This window comes from Oncorhynchus tshawytscha, linkage group LG01 (genome assembly GCF_018296145.1).
Source record: "Oncorhynchus tshawytscha isolate Ot180627B linkage group LG01, Otsh_v2.0, whole genome shotgun sequence".
Classification (NCBI taxonomy): domain Eukaryota; kingdom Metazoa; phylum Chordata; class Actinopteri; order Salmoniformes; family Salmonidae; genus Oncorhynchus; species Oncorhynchus tshawytscha.
In genome coordinates this window covers 8,845,518-8,863,960 of record NC_056429.1, presented here as the reverse complement: position 1 = coordinate 8,863,960, position 18,443 = coordinate 8,845,518, and the positions used below count along the sequence as shown (strand labels likewise).

Sequence of the window (18,443 nt, the reverse complement as noted above, 5' to 3'; positions counted from 1 at the left end):
GGCTGTTCTGAATAGGAATAGACTGTTCTGAACAGTAATAGCTTACCCCAGGATCAGCAAAGACTTGTGAGAAGCTCTGATAGGTGAAAACCCCACTTTGGAGAAGCAGGTCACCGTGGTCTGAGTTCTGCCCACTCAGGACCAAGAGCTTATGTCCTGCTGAGTCTGTGACAAGAGACTGGATCTGGGCCAGAGAACAAGACAGAGGATAATTATAGGACACAGCACAGGGTAAAGGTAATATGACTTTTATATTTTTATATTGGTTAGGGCCAGTGGTTCCCAGCTCTGGTCCTCCAGTATCCCCAACAGCACACATTTTTATTGTAGCACCAGACAAACTCTACCTGATTCAACTCATTGAGGGCTTGATGATTAGTTGACAGTTGAATCCGGTGTGCTTGTCAGGGGCTACAACAAAAGAATGTGTGCTGTTGGGGGTACTGGAGGGCCAGAGTTGGGAAACACTTGGTTAAGCTCTGAATTTAATCAAATGTTTTTCAACTTTGTTAAGCCGTTATGGTACGCCACTTAAATCACAGTGAGAGAAAATGGTTTTCTTTCAGGATGTTTTTATTTTTTTAATGTATGAGATTCTAAATCATCATGACAATTAATGTAAAAAATGTTTTGCATGTAATGATTGATAGGTCTAAATACAAGACTAGATTTTCCTAAATGTTTTTTTTAAATGTTGAAAACGCACCTCTAAAGCAACCGTATCCTCGGATGGGTTGACTAACACCACAGTCTCTAGGACATCACTTTTGTGGTGGAGAGTCCGTTGTCCTACAGGGGAGACAACATCGAACAACATGAGGAGAGAGGACGTGTTTTGTCAATATCGTTCATGTACTTGCTTTAAAAAGGGTTCCCTTTCAAATCCTTCTAGACATAAGCAACATTGGCACAGGTCAACAACTTAAGAGGCTACTGAGAATCTTGGCAGAGTCTGAGCAGTCTGCCCCAAAAACAATTTAAGAGTCTGCCCCAAAGACATCCTGCTGGAGAGCATCCAGTCTTTGAGTCTGGGAGATTTAGTACTGCATGGTGCCTGTACAGTATGTGGGCCAGACGCTTATAGAGACAGTGCGTCAAGGCAAGAACAAAAGTTGGAAAAGGAAATGGGTCACCAAATGTCTACTGGCTGTGGCTTGAAATCAGAGCTTCTTAGAACAGAACAAAGTTGAGAACAGCTATTGGTATTGTCATGCAAGGGAATTGAGAATTGGACAATACCTAAGCTAGAATTGCATGGCTTTATAACATATCAACATTGGCTGAATATTTAAGAACATTTGACAATCACCATCACAAGGGCTGCGAGCATATGGTTTTCAGGTTATTGGTTAATATCACAGACACTTAGGTATGAAGTCACTGACATAAAGAGAGAGAGAGGGCAAATATGATAAATCATACGAGGCTACTCAGTACAGATGATGCTGAACATCCCTGTCATCATTTCTACTCATTAAAGTTCAAAAGTGTGACGATAAGCACTTCATTGCCTTTTGTTTAAGGACCAATGCAGACTCTAATAGGGATTCCTATACATCCCCTGAGTTTTCCCGTGCTGCTGCCATTTTGGTATCTGCACTGTCATCCGTTTGCTGTGAAAGACCTCTGCAGAGAGTCGGCTTCATGTCGCCGGGCCACCTGCAAAGTAGTGATTACTGGATTATCGACTGAGGTGAGTCAGGGTAAAAGATTAAGGCCTGGATTCAGGCCGTACAGCGGAAGATCCAAGTTAAAATGTAAAAGGAATTTTCCGATTGAGCCGACCTATGCAGCGTTTACCGCGTATGCAGTCTCCGCGACCGCAGGAAAGTTGCCTTTAATTGTCAATTGTGCAATAAATCGGATGTTCAAATCAAATGTTATTTGTCACATGAGCTGAATACAACAGGTGTAGACCTTAAATTGAAATGCTTACTACAACAGGTGTAGACCTTACATTGAAATGCTTACTACAACAGGTGTAGACCTTAAATTGAAATGCTTACTACAACAGGTGTAGACCTTACATTGAAATGCTTACTACAACAGGTGTAGACCTTACATTGAAATGCTTACTACAACAGGTGTAGACCTTACATTGAAATGCTTACTACAACAGGTGTAGACCTTACATTGAAATGCTTACTACAACAGGTGTAGACCTTACATTGAAATGCTTACTACAACAGGCGTAGACCTTACATTGAAATGCTTACTACAACAGGTGTAGACCTTACATTGAAATGCTTACTACAACAGGTGTAGACCTTACATTGAAATGCTTACTACAACAGGTGTAGACCTTACATTGAAATGCTTACTACAACAGGTGTAGACCTTACATTGAAATGCTTACTACAACAGGTGTAGACCTTACATTGAAATGCTTACTACAACAGGTGTAGACCTTACATTGAAATGCTTACTTACAAGCCCTTAACCAACACTACGTATTGAACAGATCCCTATATTAAGGGATGAAACGGTGGCCTGGGTGATGAGAAGGACAACCTGATACTTTAGAATCAAAATCAGAATGTATACTGTAGATTGAAAATCAGAATGTATACTGTAGATTCAAAATCAGAATGTATACTGTAGATTCAAAATCAGAATGTATACTGTAGATTCAAAATCAGAATGTATACTGTAGATTCAAAATCAGAATGTATACTGTAGATTCAAAATCAGAATGTATACTGTAGATTCAAAATCAGAATGTATACTTTAGATTGAAAATCAGAATGTATACTGTAGATTGAAAATCAGAATGTATACTTTAGATTCTAAATCAGAATGTATACTTTAGATTCAAAATCAGAATGTATACTTTAGATTCTAAATCAGAATGTATACTGTAGATTGAAAATCAGAATGTATACTTTAGATTGAAAATCAGAATGTATACTTTAGATTGAAAATCAGAATGTATACTTTAGATTGAAAATCAGAATGTATACTTTAGATTCTAAATCAGAATGTATACTTTAGATTCTAAATCAGAATGTATACTTTTGATTCAAAATCAGAATGTATACTTTTGATTCAAAATCAGAATGTATACTGTAGATTCAAAATCAGAATGTATACTGTAGATTCAAAATCAGAATGTATACTGTAGATTCAAAATCAGAATGTATACTGTAGATTCAAAATCAGAATGTATACTGTAGATTCAAAATCAGAATGTATACTGTAGATTCAAAATCAGAATGTATACTGTAGATTCAAAATCAGAATGTATACTGTAGATTCAAAATCAGAATGTATACTGTAGATTCAAAATCAGAATGTAGATTCAAAATCAGAATGTATACTGTAGATTCAAAATCAGAATGTATACTGATTCAAAATCAGAATGTATACTGTAGATTCAAAATCAGAATGTATACTGTAGATTCAAAATCAGAATGTATTCAAAATCAGAATGTATACTGTAGATTCAAAATCAGAATGGACACTTTGGATCCATTTCCAAACTATAAAGTTTGCATTTGAATAGCTACCCCCCCACGTCACAGGTATTATGCATTTTCATGTAAACAAATGAATAAAAATAGACGTGTAAATTAAGTGATCGTCATGGCAATACTGTGATTGGTTGGAGTCGCTCAGTTGACCCAGGAGGAACAGAATCATTGGCTGATACAAAACCAAGTGAAACTTCTTCTGAATGGTGGAGGTGATAATGAGCTTTCGTTGTCAATGATAAAGTAAGCTTTGTTACTCTTAAATGCTGGCTATATCATTACACCACTGATGAACAGACAGTCTTATTAGTAGTAGCAGAGGATACAATTACTACTGAAAGCTAATAGAACTTGTAAAGTGGAACCGACCAGCACAGGCATAAAAGGAAAAAAAAAGGAATATGAACATTTCTGGATGTCGTGGTAACAAGTCAGAGACATTTCGGAACAAAAGCACTCCGACCACAGGACACGGCTCACTTGGTTGCCGTTGCCATGGAAATGGACCAAATCTCTCATCATTACCCTGACTTGGCCTCTTGTGTTTTTTTTCTTCTTCAGTGAGACGCAAAGCAGCATTAGTCTGTAAGAGAGTAAAGGAGACTGGACCTGGGGCTTCAGGTGACCTGGCCACTGCTACAGAACTGACCGAGTGCTGCTATTAGCTGCAGAAAGCAGCAAAAAACTGTTAGTCTGGTCCCTGATCTGTTTGTTCTGTCATGACAATTATCGTAAAAAGCTGGTTAGACAACGTAAACAGATCTGGGACCAGGCACACCGAGAGGGACAGCTACTGTAAGTTGTACTGCCATAGGCCAACTATAGATGCTCAGTGAGCTACCAAGAGAGAAGCCTTGTTCATCAGAGCCTACTGGAAGAGCAGCCTAGGACGGATGATCACCGCATGATTCTACACCACTTTGTTGCGATATCTTCCAGAGCAGTGAGGGAGTACAGAATATGACATAATACAATAGGGACGTTGGGGGATATTCAAAACATGAGCCTAGTAGTAGAATACGTGAGCAAAAGACATGATATCAGACCTGGGGAGATGACGATCAGCTGCTTGTCCCTGTAGGATGACCCCCCCCCCTCTCTGACACTGCAGACTGGTACAGTGTGATACTCGATGAACAAAGAGTCGGTGTCAGTCAGGGGCTGGTCAGTCTGACAGGGACGAGAGAAGCAACAACAACAGCAGTAGAAGTCATTAGGCTGGTCCCAGATCTGTTTTCGTTGTGTATCTCCCAATGATCATTATCTCCTAGGATCATTGTTATGCATCACCATAACCGCAGGAGCTTTACAGCACAAACAGATCTGGGACCAGCCTAATGACTCCCTGATGTTGTTAAGACTAAAGAGTAAAGTAATGAGCATCCCTACTGGCTGTAAATGGGTATCCCATTCCAGTTCAGTGCTGTGGTATCATGTGCACATCCCTTACCTGTCACCAACTCGAAGTGCTCTAGTTAAGGTAATATTTGTGTGGCCCTGTGTCTCACCAACTCTAAAATGGGTATGGGGAATTGAAGCATATCAGAATTTGTATCTAATGGCTAAATATTGGTATCTAAAGGGTTAAAGTGGAACTAGAATTTGTGGTAATCTCTGAGAAACTAGCTCATGCTAATGAACCGAGAAGCTCAATTCCACCCCCACATTTTCTGAAGTAAATCCGCCCCAAAGACATGCCTGCAAATCCACACTCAGATTTATAATAGGAAAACTCCAGTAATCCGATCCTCACTGAAATGAGTTTGCAGCAAGTAGCTTTAAGAGAAAAGTTAGTGACGGCGTTCTAGAATAGTCTACACTGCGCAGTAGGTAGACGGGTGAATAATACCTTAGGTTAGAGACTTAAGGCTAGATTCAATCCTCAGCACTCTGTGTTGCAGCAAAAATAGATCCAGTTATACAGTTGAAGTCAATAGTTTACATACACTTAGGTTGGAGTCATTAAAACTCGTTTTTCAACCACTCCACAAATTTCCTGTTAACAAACTATAGATTTGGCAAGTCGGTTAGGACATCTACTTTGTGCATGACAAGTCATTTTTCCAACAATTGTTTACAGACAGATTTTTTCACTTATAACTCAATGTATCACAATTCCAGTGGGCCAGAAGTTTATATACACTTAGTTGGCTGTGCCTTTAATTAAACAGCTTGGAAAATTCCAGAAAATTATGTTGTGGCTTTAGAAGCTTCTGATACTGATACTTCTGACACCATTTGAGTCAATTGGAGGTGTACCTGTGGATGTATTTCAAGGCCTACCTTCAAACTCAGTGCCTCTTTGCTTGACATCATGGGAAAATCAAAAGAAGTCAACCAAGACCTCAGAAAAAACATTGTAGACCTCCACAAGTCTGGCTCATACTTGGGTGCAATTTCCAAACGCCTGAAGGTACCATGTTCATCTGCACAAACAATAGTACACAAGTATAAACACCATGGGACCACGCAGCCGTCATACCGCCCAGGAAGGAGACGCGTTCTGTCTCCTAGAGATGAACATACTTTGGTGCGAAAAGTGCAAATCAATCCCAGAACAACAGCAAAGGACCTTGTGAAGATGCTGGAGAAAACAGGTACAAAAGTATCTATATCGACAGTAAAAACGAGTCCTATATCGACATAACCTGAAAAGCAACTCAGCAAGAAAGACGCCACTGCTCCCAATCCGCCATAAAAAAAACAGACTACGGTTTGCAACTGCACATGGGGACAAAGATCGTACTTTTTGGAGAAATGTCTTCTGGTCTTATGAAACAAAAATAGAACTGTTTGGCCATAATGACCATTGTTATGTTTGGAGGAAAAAGGGGGAGGCTTGCAAGCCGAAGAACACCATCCAAATCGTGAAGCACGGAGGTGGCAGCATCATGTTGTGGGGGTGCTTTGCTGCAGGAGGGACTGGTGCACTTCACAAAATAGATGGCATCATGAGAGAGGAAAATTGTGGATATATTAAAGCAGCATCTCAGACAAGAGAAGTTAAAGCTTGGTCGCAAATGGTTCTTACAAATAGACAACGACCCCAAGCATACCTCCAAAGTTGTGGCAAAATGGCTTAAGGACAACAAAGTCAAGGTATTGGAGTGGCTATCACAAAGCCCTTATCTCAATCCTATAGAAAATGTGTGGGCAGAACTGAAAAAACATGTGCGAGCAAGGAGGCCTACAAACCTGACTTGGTTACACCAGCTCTGTCAGGAGGAATGGGACAAAATTTACCCAACTTATTGTGGGAAGCTTGTGGAAGGCTACCCGAAACGTTTAACCCAAGTTAAACAATTTAAAGGCAATGCTACCAAATACTAATTGAGTGTAAACTTCTGACCCACTGGGAATGTGATGAAAGAAATAAAAGCTGAAATAAATCACTCTACTATTATTCTGACATTTCACATTCTTAAAATAAAGTGGTGATCCTAACTGACCTAAGGCAGGGAATTTTTACTAGGATTAAATGTCAGGAATTGTGAAAAACTGAGTTTAAATGTATTTGGCTAAGATGTATGTAAACTTCCGACTTCAACTGTATGTATGTATGTACAGTGGGGCAAAAAAGTATTTAGTCAGCCACCAATTGTGCAAGTTCTCCCACTTAAAAAGATGAGAGAGGCCTGTAAGATGAGAGAGGCCTGTAATCTTCAACTATGACAGACAAAATGAGAAAAAAAAATCTCTCCCCAATTTCGTGGTATCCAATTGTTTTTAGTAGCTACTATCTTGTCTCATCGCTACAACTCCCGTACGGGCTAGGGAGAGACGACGGTTGAAAGTCATGCGTTCTCCAATACACAACCCAACCAAGCCGCACTGCTTCTTAACACAGCGCCATCCAACCCGGATGCCAGCCGCACCAATGTGTCGGAGGAAACACCGTGCACCTAGCAACCTTGGTTAGAGCGCACTGCGCCCGGCAGTTTATCTCAATATTTGTTATATACCCTTTGTCGGCAAATCCTACAATGTGATTTTCTGGATTTTTTTTCTCATTTTGTCTGTCATAGTTGAAGTGTACCTATGATGAAAATTACAGGCCTCTCTCATCTTTTTAAGTGGGAGAACTTGCACAATTGGTGGCTGACTAAATACTTTTTTGCCCCACTGTATGTATGTATGTATGTATGTATGTATGTATGTATGTATGTATGTATGTATGCATGCATGCATGTATACATACACACATATACATATATGGGGGATTGGAAGTGATGCAGACAATTACAGTGATGGAAGATACAATCTATCTGCAATATTAAAGCTGATCTACCATCTAAACAACCCCAAACAAGTAATGGAGAGTATAAAGGTAGATTACACTCAATTATTGATGTAGGTTTGTCCATCTAAGTCCACCATGATTAAGTCATATTTAGTAATATAAACACGTAAAACTAAATCACGAGTACACGTCAGACAGCTGTGTTTCCCAGCTTTGCCATTTTGTTTAAACAGTCCTTTTGAAGAGCAGGATGTTCAGCCAAGTTTCCCTCCTCTATTCATCTCACTGGCTTTTCCTTTAACTCGCATCCCAGAAACAGCGAAAGTATCCCACTTCAAGGTAACTGACATCCCGCCAAAAGGCATGTCGAAAACTCCAATCTTAAAAAAAGAGGCTAAAGACTGAACAAATGCATTTGGTGGTTGAGTTTCCTGCTCAATATCCTCAGACTGCTCTAATTTCAGCAAAGGATTTTCTATTACCTCTCACGTCTGCGTCATTTCCTGACATGTACAAAAAAACAGTATTCAGCAGTTGTTAACATCTGAAAGCAGCCTCCATCACACATTCAGCAATAGACTTGTTTCCTCAAGATCAAAGAAGATCACAGAGGAGGGACATTACCATAGCATTAGCTTTGTGTCCTCACTTCTCTGTACAAGGGTGGTACTAACTTCTTGACGATACACATAATAAAATCTCATATGAACTCTCCCACACAATCCACAAAGACCCGAACCACCCAGACACCCACATTCAGAAGAACTTGAATGAGAAGCCAGCGAAACAAGAGCAGATACTGACAAATCTCAATGTCCTGAGGTAAACGAACTAAAGCAACACTGTTGACGTTGGATCACGTCCGGCTTGGTCAGCGGTTGACTTAAGAACCTCAATCAGGAGGAACCTAAACGATTAGCTTCAGACTCGACTCTCCATACAGCACTCCAACACCCAGAGGACAGAAGGTTGTTTTTCCAGACAGAACTCACTGTTACTCTCCTCGGTCCTCCTTTACCTCAGCTGACCTGCTTGATATAAATACCTCTATCTGAACTCTGGAAATGAGAGCACTCTGTTTGAAAAACAGCTCAACCACGGCTCAGATGCTGCACTGCTCCACATAGCCTGCTCCACATAGCCTGCTCCACATTTAGCAATAATCAGGGACTGAGAGGATGTTCAAGGAATTTAAAAAAAGAAGGCATCTAAAATTGTCTTGCTTTTGGTCTTCAGAGGCAGCATCTAACTCTGTCTCACTGTAGCCAGCTATACCAGCTGGAGTTGAGCTAGAACTGAGACGATGTTGAATCAATGTTAGATGCTTGGCATCCGTCGTGCTTCTCATACTGACAAAACATGTCGCAGAGAGTTATCAGAATGGGAGGTACGGAGTAGGACACAGTTGATTTTGGGTCAGTTTTGCATTTTTCCATAACTACATAATGGTTAGATAGGGTACCTGCAGATCCCCCAGAACTACATAATGGTTAGAGAGGGTACCTGCAGATCCCCCAGAACTACATAATGGTTAGAGAGGGTACCTGCAGATCCCCCAGAACTACATAATGGTTAGAGAGGGTACCTGCAGACAACTCTTATCAAGGGCGTTAGATACAGATACAGTCTCATGTAGTAGCCTGTGTTTTGACTAAGATCCTCTATCCAAACACACAAAATATATATTCATAAACTCTTCTCTCCATAAACCTACATATGAATAAACTCTCTGGTACCCTTTTCACACTACTGTGCCAATTATAGCTGGGCTTGGGCTTGGTTCGGCTCAGTAGTGTGAGTAAGCTATGGATGAGAGACTGATTGGCTTGCTAAGACACCTTCAACAGTACACAACAAGTATGAGGCCATCATGGCAGCCCTATGACGCTAAGCGTTTAGATAATGCTCCGAGGGCTACGTCTGACAACGGTGACCTAACGATGTCATCTCATGTTTACTGCAGTCACTCTTAACTCGTCGAGGTGACAATGTGGGCTTTTTTTCTCTACGGAACACCGGCACCCAACAGGTCAACAGAAGGCAATTTTTTGACCTGATGCCTGCTGGGTCATCTTATGGAAAGACGCCCAATCGCAGTAAACACAAGTCAAGTAAAGAGGCACATCAAAACAAGGTTAGCGCCAAAATCTAATTTTGCTAATGTGACTTAATTCTCTTCTGAGGACAAAGGGCCATTATCTTCACTATAACTTATTGGAAAAAGAAGTGAACTGGAAAATTTTAAAAAGGAGTCGGCGAGACCAGACAATAGCAGAAAAGCTCATTGCGCAACCTTCACAGAACACAAAGTATAACATTTCAAGTGAAAGTCCACTTTCATGTAGGCTCCTCATCAGATGCTGAACCACTGATGTGTCATATCTGCACAGAGCTAACAGGGCTCTAGAGGGCGGCCATTTTACTTGCATATGAGCCTAAACATCTGGAATTTCTATTTAGGAACACCAGTGCACCTAGAAAAATTTAAGGATTCTAGCTTTATTGCCTCAAATATTTTTAATTGTGCTCCTAAATTTCTTTGTGTGCTCCTACATTTTCTTCAAATTTACCCCCACATGTGCACCTTGTAAAAAAATATCAGTGTAGATCCCTGCCTAAATGGCCACCTCAAATGTCTCTATACACCCTTTATGGGCTTATTCAGTGGAAAGACCATATAGACAGACTATTTAAAAAAAAATCTTTATTTAAACAGGGAGTCACATTGAGATTAAACATCTCTTTTACAAAACAACCCTGTATATATTACAATAAAAAACAGCCCTGGATATATTACAATAAACATATTTAATAAAAGCAATCACATTGAACTACATAGAGGTCCACAATCAATATAAATCTATTGCATAAAGCTGACCCATATATTTACTCAACATGATTGAGAAACATGTCAGTTCCACACAACACATCTCTATAGTACATATGTTACTATAGGTAATGTAGGTATTGTAGGTAATGTTGCACTCTCCTCAACTTCACTTTAGCACCTTTGGCTTTTAACTTTCAGGACATCTTGTCCTAAAAATAAATAAGATATATTTTTGCATTGGTTACGGATTTATTTCCAAACCCTCAGACAATATGCGGGTCTCTTTTCTCCTATGACCTTGCTAAGGCACCTGTGACAGAGTCTATCAGGGACTGAGAGTAAGGCGCAGACAGCCACCCACTGTTTCTCCTAAACAAGCCCGATCCTAACACCAGCCAACTATTTCTTGGGTGTCGATTGGCTCACCAACTTGCACCTTAAAGCCGAACAGGAAGTGTATGTCCTAGTTCCTGGCCGTAATCCTAGTCCTGTGATTTGGCAGTGCTGGATGTTTGTGCCGCTAAGCCAGTGAAACCCTCTCTACGTTAATCACAGCTGGGCTTTTGAGTTCCAAGCTGTCCCAATCTGTCCCAATCTCAGACCCTCAACTGGATTCTGGGCGTGGCCATTGAGTCCAGGAGTGTTCATGAAGGCACACAAATGGACTAACGAAAATGTGTGTTTCTAATGCACGAGCGTTGCAAAATCAATGTACGCATTCAGTACCAGTCAAAGTTTTAGGCACACCTACTCATTTCAAGGGTTTTTCTTTATTTGTACTGTTTTCATTCCAGGTGAAGCTGGTTGAGAGAATACCAAGAGTGTGCAAAGCTGTCATCAAGGCAAAGGGTGGCTACTTTGAAGAATCTCAAACAGAAAATATATTTTGATTTGTTTAACACTTTTTTGAAATGCTTACTACATGATTCCATATTTTATTTAACAAGGCAAGTCAGTTATGAACAGTGGGTTAACCGCCTTGTTCAGGGGCAGAACGACAGATTTTTACCTTGTCAGCTCAGGGATTTGATCTTGCAACCTGTTGTTTACAAGTCCAACGCTCTAACCACTAGGCTACCTGCCACCCCATACGTGTTATTTCATAGTTTTGATGTCTTCACTATTATTCTACAATGTAGAAAATAGTAAAAATACAGAAAAGCCCTTGAATGAGTAGGTGTGTCAAATCTTCTGACTGGTACTGTACATGTTATTCAATCATTTCATCCAAACTTCTCACGCGGGTCAACGAGCGTCTGCATAGCCAGGCGCTAAAATAGAACTTGGTTATATTTTTGACGCGTGACACACTGCAAGTCCCGCCTCTCCCATCTCCTCATTGGTTTTCACGAGCTTACACCCACATAGATGATTGAAAGATGAACTGAGGTCCACACTCCAGTCCAGTTAGTGATGGTAATGCTCCTTAAAGTTGGTTGCCAACTGCCATATTAAGTCCAAAGAAGAAGAAGACTGAAGGAGGAGAGATTACTAGAAACTAACTAGGTTTCCCCTTTTATCTGTGGATTCATTGTCGGAGTAGAGGACACACAAATTCTACAAAAATCCTGAAAAAAATGACCTTGTGCATTATTTCAGGTAAAATAATAACCCAATGTTTATATCCCAGGACAAATTAAATGTCCATGAATGTTTCATGTGTTTCGACCTGTCCTCAAATTAATATAGTTGGTTCAGAGTTCGTTTTGATATTTCAAACTCCGTGTCCTGATCACGCCTGGTGTGGATGGACAATATCAACACGCTTGCGATGGCGCAAGCCCGGTTTAGTCGGCATGCAAGGCTCCATACCTTACTGCTCAGATCAGACAGAATAAACCCCAGGAAGCTAACAGTTGGATATATAGGCTGGGCTGGCATCATACTGCTCTCACATGCCAATCTTCTCTGACCAGTGAGGAAGGATGTGCTATAATAATATACAACAGACAGACAGACAGACAGACAGACCAGACCAGACCAGACCAGACCAGACCAGACCAGACCAGACCAGACCAGACCAGACCAGACCAGGACAGACAGACAGAAAAGGGCAACAGTAGGGGATTGGCGCTGTGGCAATCGTCTCCTAGAGACCTGGGATGCTCACACTGTACCCACACTGTGCCAACCATGACATCACTACTGCCATCAAAGACAACAACCACCCGAGCCACTGCCTGTTCACCCCACTATCGTCCAGAAGGCGAGGTCAGTACAGGTGCATCAAAGCTGGGACCGAGAGACTGAAAAACAGCTTCTATCTCAAGGCCATCAGACTGTTAAACAGCCACCACTAACATTGAGTGGCTGCTGCCAACACACTGACTCAAATCTCTGGCCACTTTAATAATTAAAAATTGGATGTAATAAATGTATCACTAGTCACTTTAAACAATGCCACTTTATATAATGTTTACCTACACTACTATACTCATCTCATATGTATATACTGTACTCTATACCATCTACTGCATCTTGTCTATGCTGTTCGGCCATCGCTCATCCATATATTTATATGTACATATTCTTATTCATTCCTTTACATAGTTGTTGTGAAATAAGGTAGTTGTTGTGAAATTGTTAGATTTCTTGTTAGATATTACTGCACGGTCGGAACATTTCGCTACACTCGCATTAACATCTGCTAACCATGTGTTTGTGACCAATAACATTTGATTTGATTTGACACAGGGGGCATATAGAGACCCTGTGTGGGTCAAAGGTCATAGACACACTTCCAATAAATATCTCACCTCCAACTCTCCTGATCAAACCATCTCTTTCCCTCCCATTTTACTATATTTCATATAAAATCATGTCTAAATTTTCCCCTTATTCCATTCTCTCTCTATGTAGGCTACTATAAGGAGCTTGATTGACTGATTACGTAAGAAGCTGCGAGGGGAGACAGAACAGTAATTAAAAAAAAAAATGTAATCCATAGATCCTTGTTTTGACTTCTCTTATTAAATAATTCAGATTTAGGGAAGTCAATTGCATGAGGCCGCAGGATGCAAACGATAACAAGTTGGTAATGAATACTAATTGCATCCACACTGTTGTGCTTGTGTAACCACAGCTAATCTACAGCCCACACAGTCAGTAACATATTGGAGTACTCTGGATATTGGATTTTTTTCACTGTATGACAACAACAAAAAACAAGCTTGTCGTCACTTGTCAAATATTCTTGTTATGCTCAGCATCGCAAAAGGCCAGAGGTGTCAGGTTTCAGGTCCCCAATGAGTTGATGCACAGTGACATGTCATCCATCTTCATGACAACCCAAGACAGGGTCACGGGGTCAAATGGACAACCAGGAGACAGGTATTATGAAAAATAACTGTCATAGTGACCTTCAACACAATGACAAGTGATCCCATCGCTCGAGTTGAGAGAACCCAGAGAGAGAGAGAGAGAGAGAGAGAGAAAGAACATTCTCCATTCTTTCCCATCTCACAAATCTTATTTCTGGACACTGAGTCCTTCCAAATCTTTCAGAGTTCAGGAAATCTGACAGAGATAGCAATTCCCCTCAAGAAAAGTTACTCAGAAAACTAATTTGGTGTAAAATTGGTGTGGCTATCGAGTAAACCACTGCTTGCTTGCCTGGAGGCCTTTCAGGCACTCTACATGGAGAGGAAGAGGGCCTGGGAATTTACTCTCAGTTTAGGGTGGATTTCAGAACTGCTAGTAGACAGTTTGGGGTTACGGGTTGGTTGCAACCAGTTTATTTTAAAACAGCAACGCCGTAGATATGTCTCTTTAAGTGAATGTTGAGCGCGAAGACATATGTAAAATATGTAGGCAGGATTATTTTTGGACAATGGATTTCCGGTATTGACGTGGTGGTTATGATGGTTACGTACTCAAAACTCTCAGCCCACAATTATGTTTTGTCTCCCACTGGATTTAGGAGTTGGATTTTGTCCCTCGTTGGAGTGTGGGAATTTATGTTAAAGCTTGAGGCGTGTTTCTTTATTCCTTTGAAAGCTAACACAATACACAAATAAAATCAAGAATAGCTGCAACACATATCATGAGAACGACGCCAAGCCAGCAGGGTAACAAACCTAATCATCTAGTTTCCTCAGGGAGAATTTCAGTATGGAACTCTACGTCAAAAACAAAAAAAAGGGAGAGCTGTAGCCTACGTGAAATGTAGCTTCCCAAAAGGACTGTCTTAGCTTGCGCGGCTGGTTTTAGTCCAAGCGCCTTAGAGCCTAGGTGGCAGGCAAATTGGATGCCTGGTGCACCAGGTGCAGTCAGCAGATCTGGGATCAGGGGGGGGGAAGATGGTGCAGGACGACCAGTGGGAATATAGCTCCACAGTAGAGGATTAATGTTTACTGCTATACTGCACTGCTTAAGGGGAACGGTCGCCTCAGCCCAATATGCTTGCTTCCAGCAATAATGCCCTGTCTGTGACATGACTGCTCTCCCCCTCTCCTTTTCTCTAGACTCTTTCTATCCTTCTACCAAGAAACAGACCATATAGAGAGAATGATGGTGTGTGTCTGTGTGAAAGATAGAGAAATTTGTCCTGTCCAACCTACCCACTGCATTTCAAAGGGAGAGTTTACTCACTGCAGAGAGAGAGAGAGTGAACACCCACACAGTCCCTCAGCACCACAGTAGCCTTAGAAAGCTGGCTCTCTCTGTACCCCAACACAGCAGGCAAGGAGACTGCTCACTTTATTTAACCTTTATTTAATTAGGCAAGTCAGTTAAGAACAAAATCTTATTTACAATGACAGCCTAAACGGCCAAACCCTAACCCGGACAACGCTGGGCCAATTGTGCACCACTCTATGGGACTCCCAAGGTTGTGTTCCAGCCGTTGTCGTGGTACAGGAGGTGTTCCAGCCGTTGTATTGGTACAGGAGGTGTTCCAGCCGTTGTCGTGGTACAGGAGGTGTTCCAGCTGATGTATTGGTACAGGAGGTGTTCCAACCGTTGTCGTGGTACAGGAGGTGTTCCAGACGTTGTAGAGGTACAGGAGGTGTTCCAGCCGTTGTATTGGTACAGGAGATGTTCTAGCCGTTGTCGTGGCACAGGAGGTGTTCCAGCCGTTGTAGAGGTACAGGAGGTATTCCAGCCGTTGTCGCGGTACAGGAGGTGTTCCAGCCGTTGTATTGGTACAGGAGGTGTTCCAGCCATTGTATTGGTACAGGAGGTGTTCCAGCCGTTGTCGTGGTACAGGAGGTGGCCAGCCGTTGTATTGGTACAGGAGATGTTCCAGCCGTTGTCGTGGCACAGGAGGTGTTCCAGCCGTTGTATTGGTACAGGAGGCGTTCCAACTGTTGTCGTGGTACAGGAGGTATTCCAGCCGTTGTAGAGGTACAGGAGGTGTTCCAGCCGTTGTCGTGGTACAGGAGGTGTTCCAGCCGTTGTCGCGGTACAGGAGGTGTTCCAGCCGTTGTCACGGTACAGGAGGTGTTCCAGCCGATGTCGCGGTACAGGAGGTGTTCCAGCCGTTATATTGGTACAGGAGGTGTTCCAGCCTTTGTCGTGGTACAGGAGGTGTTCCAGCTGATGTATTGGTACAGGAGGTGTTCCAACCGTTGTCATGGTACAGGAGGTGTTCCAGCCGTTGTATTGGTAGAGGAGGTGTTCCAGCCGTTGTATTGGTACAGGAGGTGTTCCAGACGTTGTAGAGGTACAGGAGGTGTTCCAGCCGTTGTATTGGTACAGGAGGGTGTTCCAGCCGTTGTCGTGGCACAGGAGGTGTTCCAGCCGTTGTAGAGGTACAGGAGGTGTTCCAGCCGTTGTCGCGGTACAGGAGGTGTTCCAGCTGTTGTATTGGTACAGGAGGTGTTCCAGCCATTGTATTGGTACAGGAGGTGTTCCAACCGTTGTCGTGGTACAGGAGGTGTTCCAGCCGTTGTAGAGGTACAGGAGGTGTTCCAGCCGTTGTCGCGGTACAGGAGGTGTTCCAGCCGTTGTATTGGTACCGGAGGTGTTTTAGCCGTTGTATTGGTACCGGAGGTGTTCCAGCCGTTGTCGTGGTACAGGAGGTGTTCCAGCCGTTGTCGTGGTACAGCAGGTGTTCCAGCCGTTGGCGTGGTACAGGAGGTGTTCCAGCCGTTGTAGAGGTACACGAGGTGTTCCAACTGTTATCGTGGTACAGGAGAGGAGGCGTTCCAACCGTTGTCGTGGTACAGGAGGTGTTCCAGCCGTTGTAGTGGTACAGGAGGTGTTCCAGCCGTTGTAGTGGTACAGGAGGCGTTCCAGCCGTTGTCGTGGTACAGGAGGCGTTCCAGCCGTTGTCGTGGTACAGGAGGCGTTCCAGCCGTTGTTGTGGTACAGGAGGCGTTCCAGCCGTTGTCGTGGTACAGGAGGCGTTCCAGCCGTTGTAGAGGTACAGGAGGTGTTCCAGTCGTTGTCGTGGTACAGGAGGTGTTCCAGCCGTTGTCGTGGTACAGGAGGTGTTCCAGCCGTTGTAGAGGTACAGGAGGTGTTCCAGTCGTTGTCGTGGTACAGGAGGTGTTCCAGCCATTGTCGTGGTACAGGAAGTGTTCCAGCCGGTGTCGTGGTACAGGAGGTTTTCCAGTCGTTGCCTGGTAAATGGTGAGCGCTGGTCAGACAGACTTCACTGATAAGTGGAACCATGTGATCTGGTTTGGAACTATAAGGAGAGCCTGGTCATTTTCCATCCTTCTAGGGCTCAAAAGCAACCAGTGACTCAAATTGTTTAGGGTCCACACAGAATCTGACTGGGATGGAAATGAAACGGTTCACAAAGAGTCTGACTGGGATGAAAGTGAAACGATTCACATAGAGTCTGACTGGGATGGAAGTGAAACGGTTCACACAGAGTCTGACTGGGATGGAAGTGAAACGATTCACAGAGTCTGACTGGGATGGAAGTGAAACGATTCACATAGAGTCTGACTGGGATGGAAGTGAAACGGTTCACACAGAGTCTGACTGGGATGGAAGTGAAACGATTCACACAGAGTCTGACTGGGATGGAAGTGAAACGATTCACACAGAGTCTGACTGGGATGGAAGTGAAACGATTCACACAGAGTCTGACTGGGATAGAAGTGAAACGGTTCAAGCTGATTTGAGAGCTAAAGTTACTGCATTTACATTCTAGTCCCTCAATACTAGAAGAGTCTTGTAATCTACTTCAGAATATTGCAGTAGAGTAGTTCTTCAGTGGTCTAATAGCTGATTAACTTAATCACATACTCTGATGAGGAAACTCAATGCTGAGGCATGCTTGAGGGTAAATCTTAGCCTGGGTAAACCAGACTGAATGCTGAGTGAAACAATGGTGGCAGGGCATTCAGTCTGGTTAAACCAAGCTAGGCTAGCTAGACTAAATCCCAGCCTCATGTAAAGCACATTGGCCCATCTTTGAAACCATGCAGTGTCGTTGTGGCAAATTATACATGTTTAATGACAACGGTAGTCCTTCCTCCTTGTGCCTGTCTGCCAGTGTGTGTGTGTGTGTGTGTGTGTGCGTGTGTGTGTGTGTGTGAGAGAGAGAGAGAGAGAGAGAGAGAGAGAGAGTCTGTGTGTGTATGATTACCTGTAGTTATTCATAGATTGCACTTCACTTCAACAAATTAGGTTATCTAAATTAGGTCTCAGGCCAGTGATTACATAAGTTCCCGAACATATTTCCCCAGACATGCAACTGTCGGCCAGGTCGTGAACCAACACTCCTAATTTCAGAGTGAGAGTGGCTCATTGTTTCAAACCCAATCCCAAATCCTGACAGATTAGGAAGTAAGCACCCTGTTGAGTAGCTAAGACTCCATTGATTTGAAACCATACCCGAAAGTTGTTGTAGCAAAATGTACACATATAATGACGACGGTAAATCGCAAATGTCCTTCAAATAGAAATGGACTTAAAGTGGATCAAGTAGGATCACCTGATTGTGCCT

The 18,443-nt window shown here is 42.5% G+C and overlaps 1 protein-coding gene across 5 annotated transcripts in view; it reads right to left on the bottom strand.

The window, feature by feature from the left end:
* The window catches only part of LOC112217308 (microtubule-associated protein 1B), a 92,750-nt gene that overhangs the window by 26,744 nt on the left and 47,563 nt on the right, over positions 1-18,443 (bottom strand). For all 5 annotated transcript variants that reach the window (XM_042326158.1, XM_042326085.1, XM_042326211.1 and 2 more), the window contains exons 3-4: positions 707-789; positions 47-184 (exon numbers count right to left, since the gene is read on the bottom strand). In XM_042326158.1, coding sequence (XP_042182092.1) covers positions 47-184; positions 707-789 — 221 coding nt within the window. The remainder of the gene's footprint in view (positions 1-46; positions 185-706; positions 790-18,443) is intronic.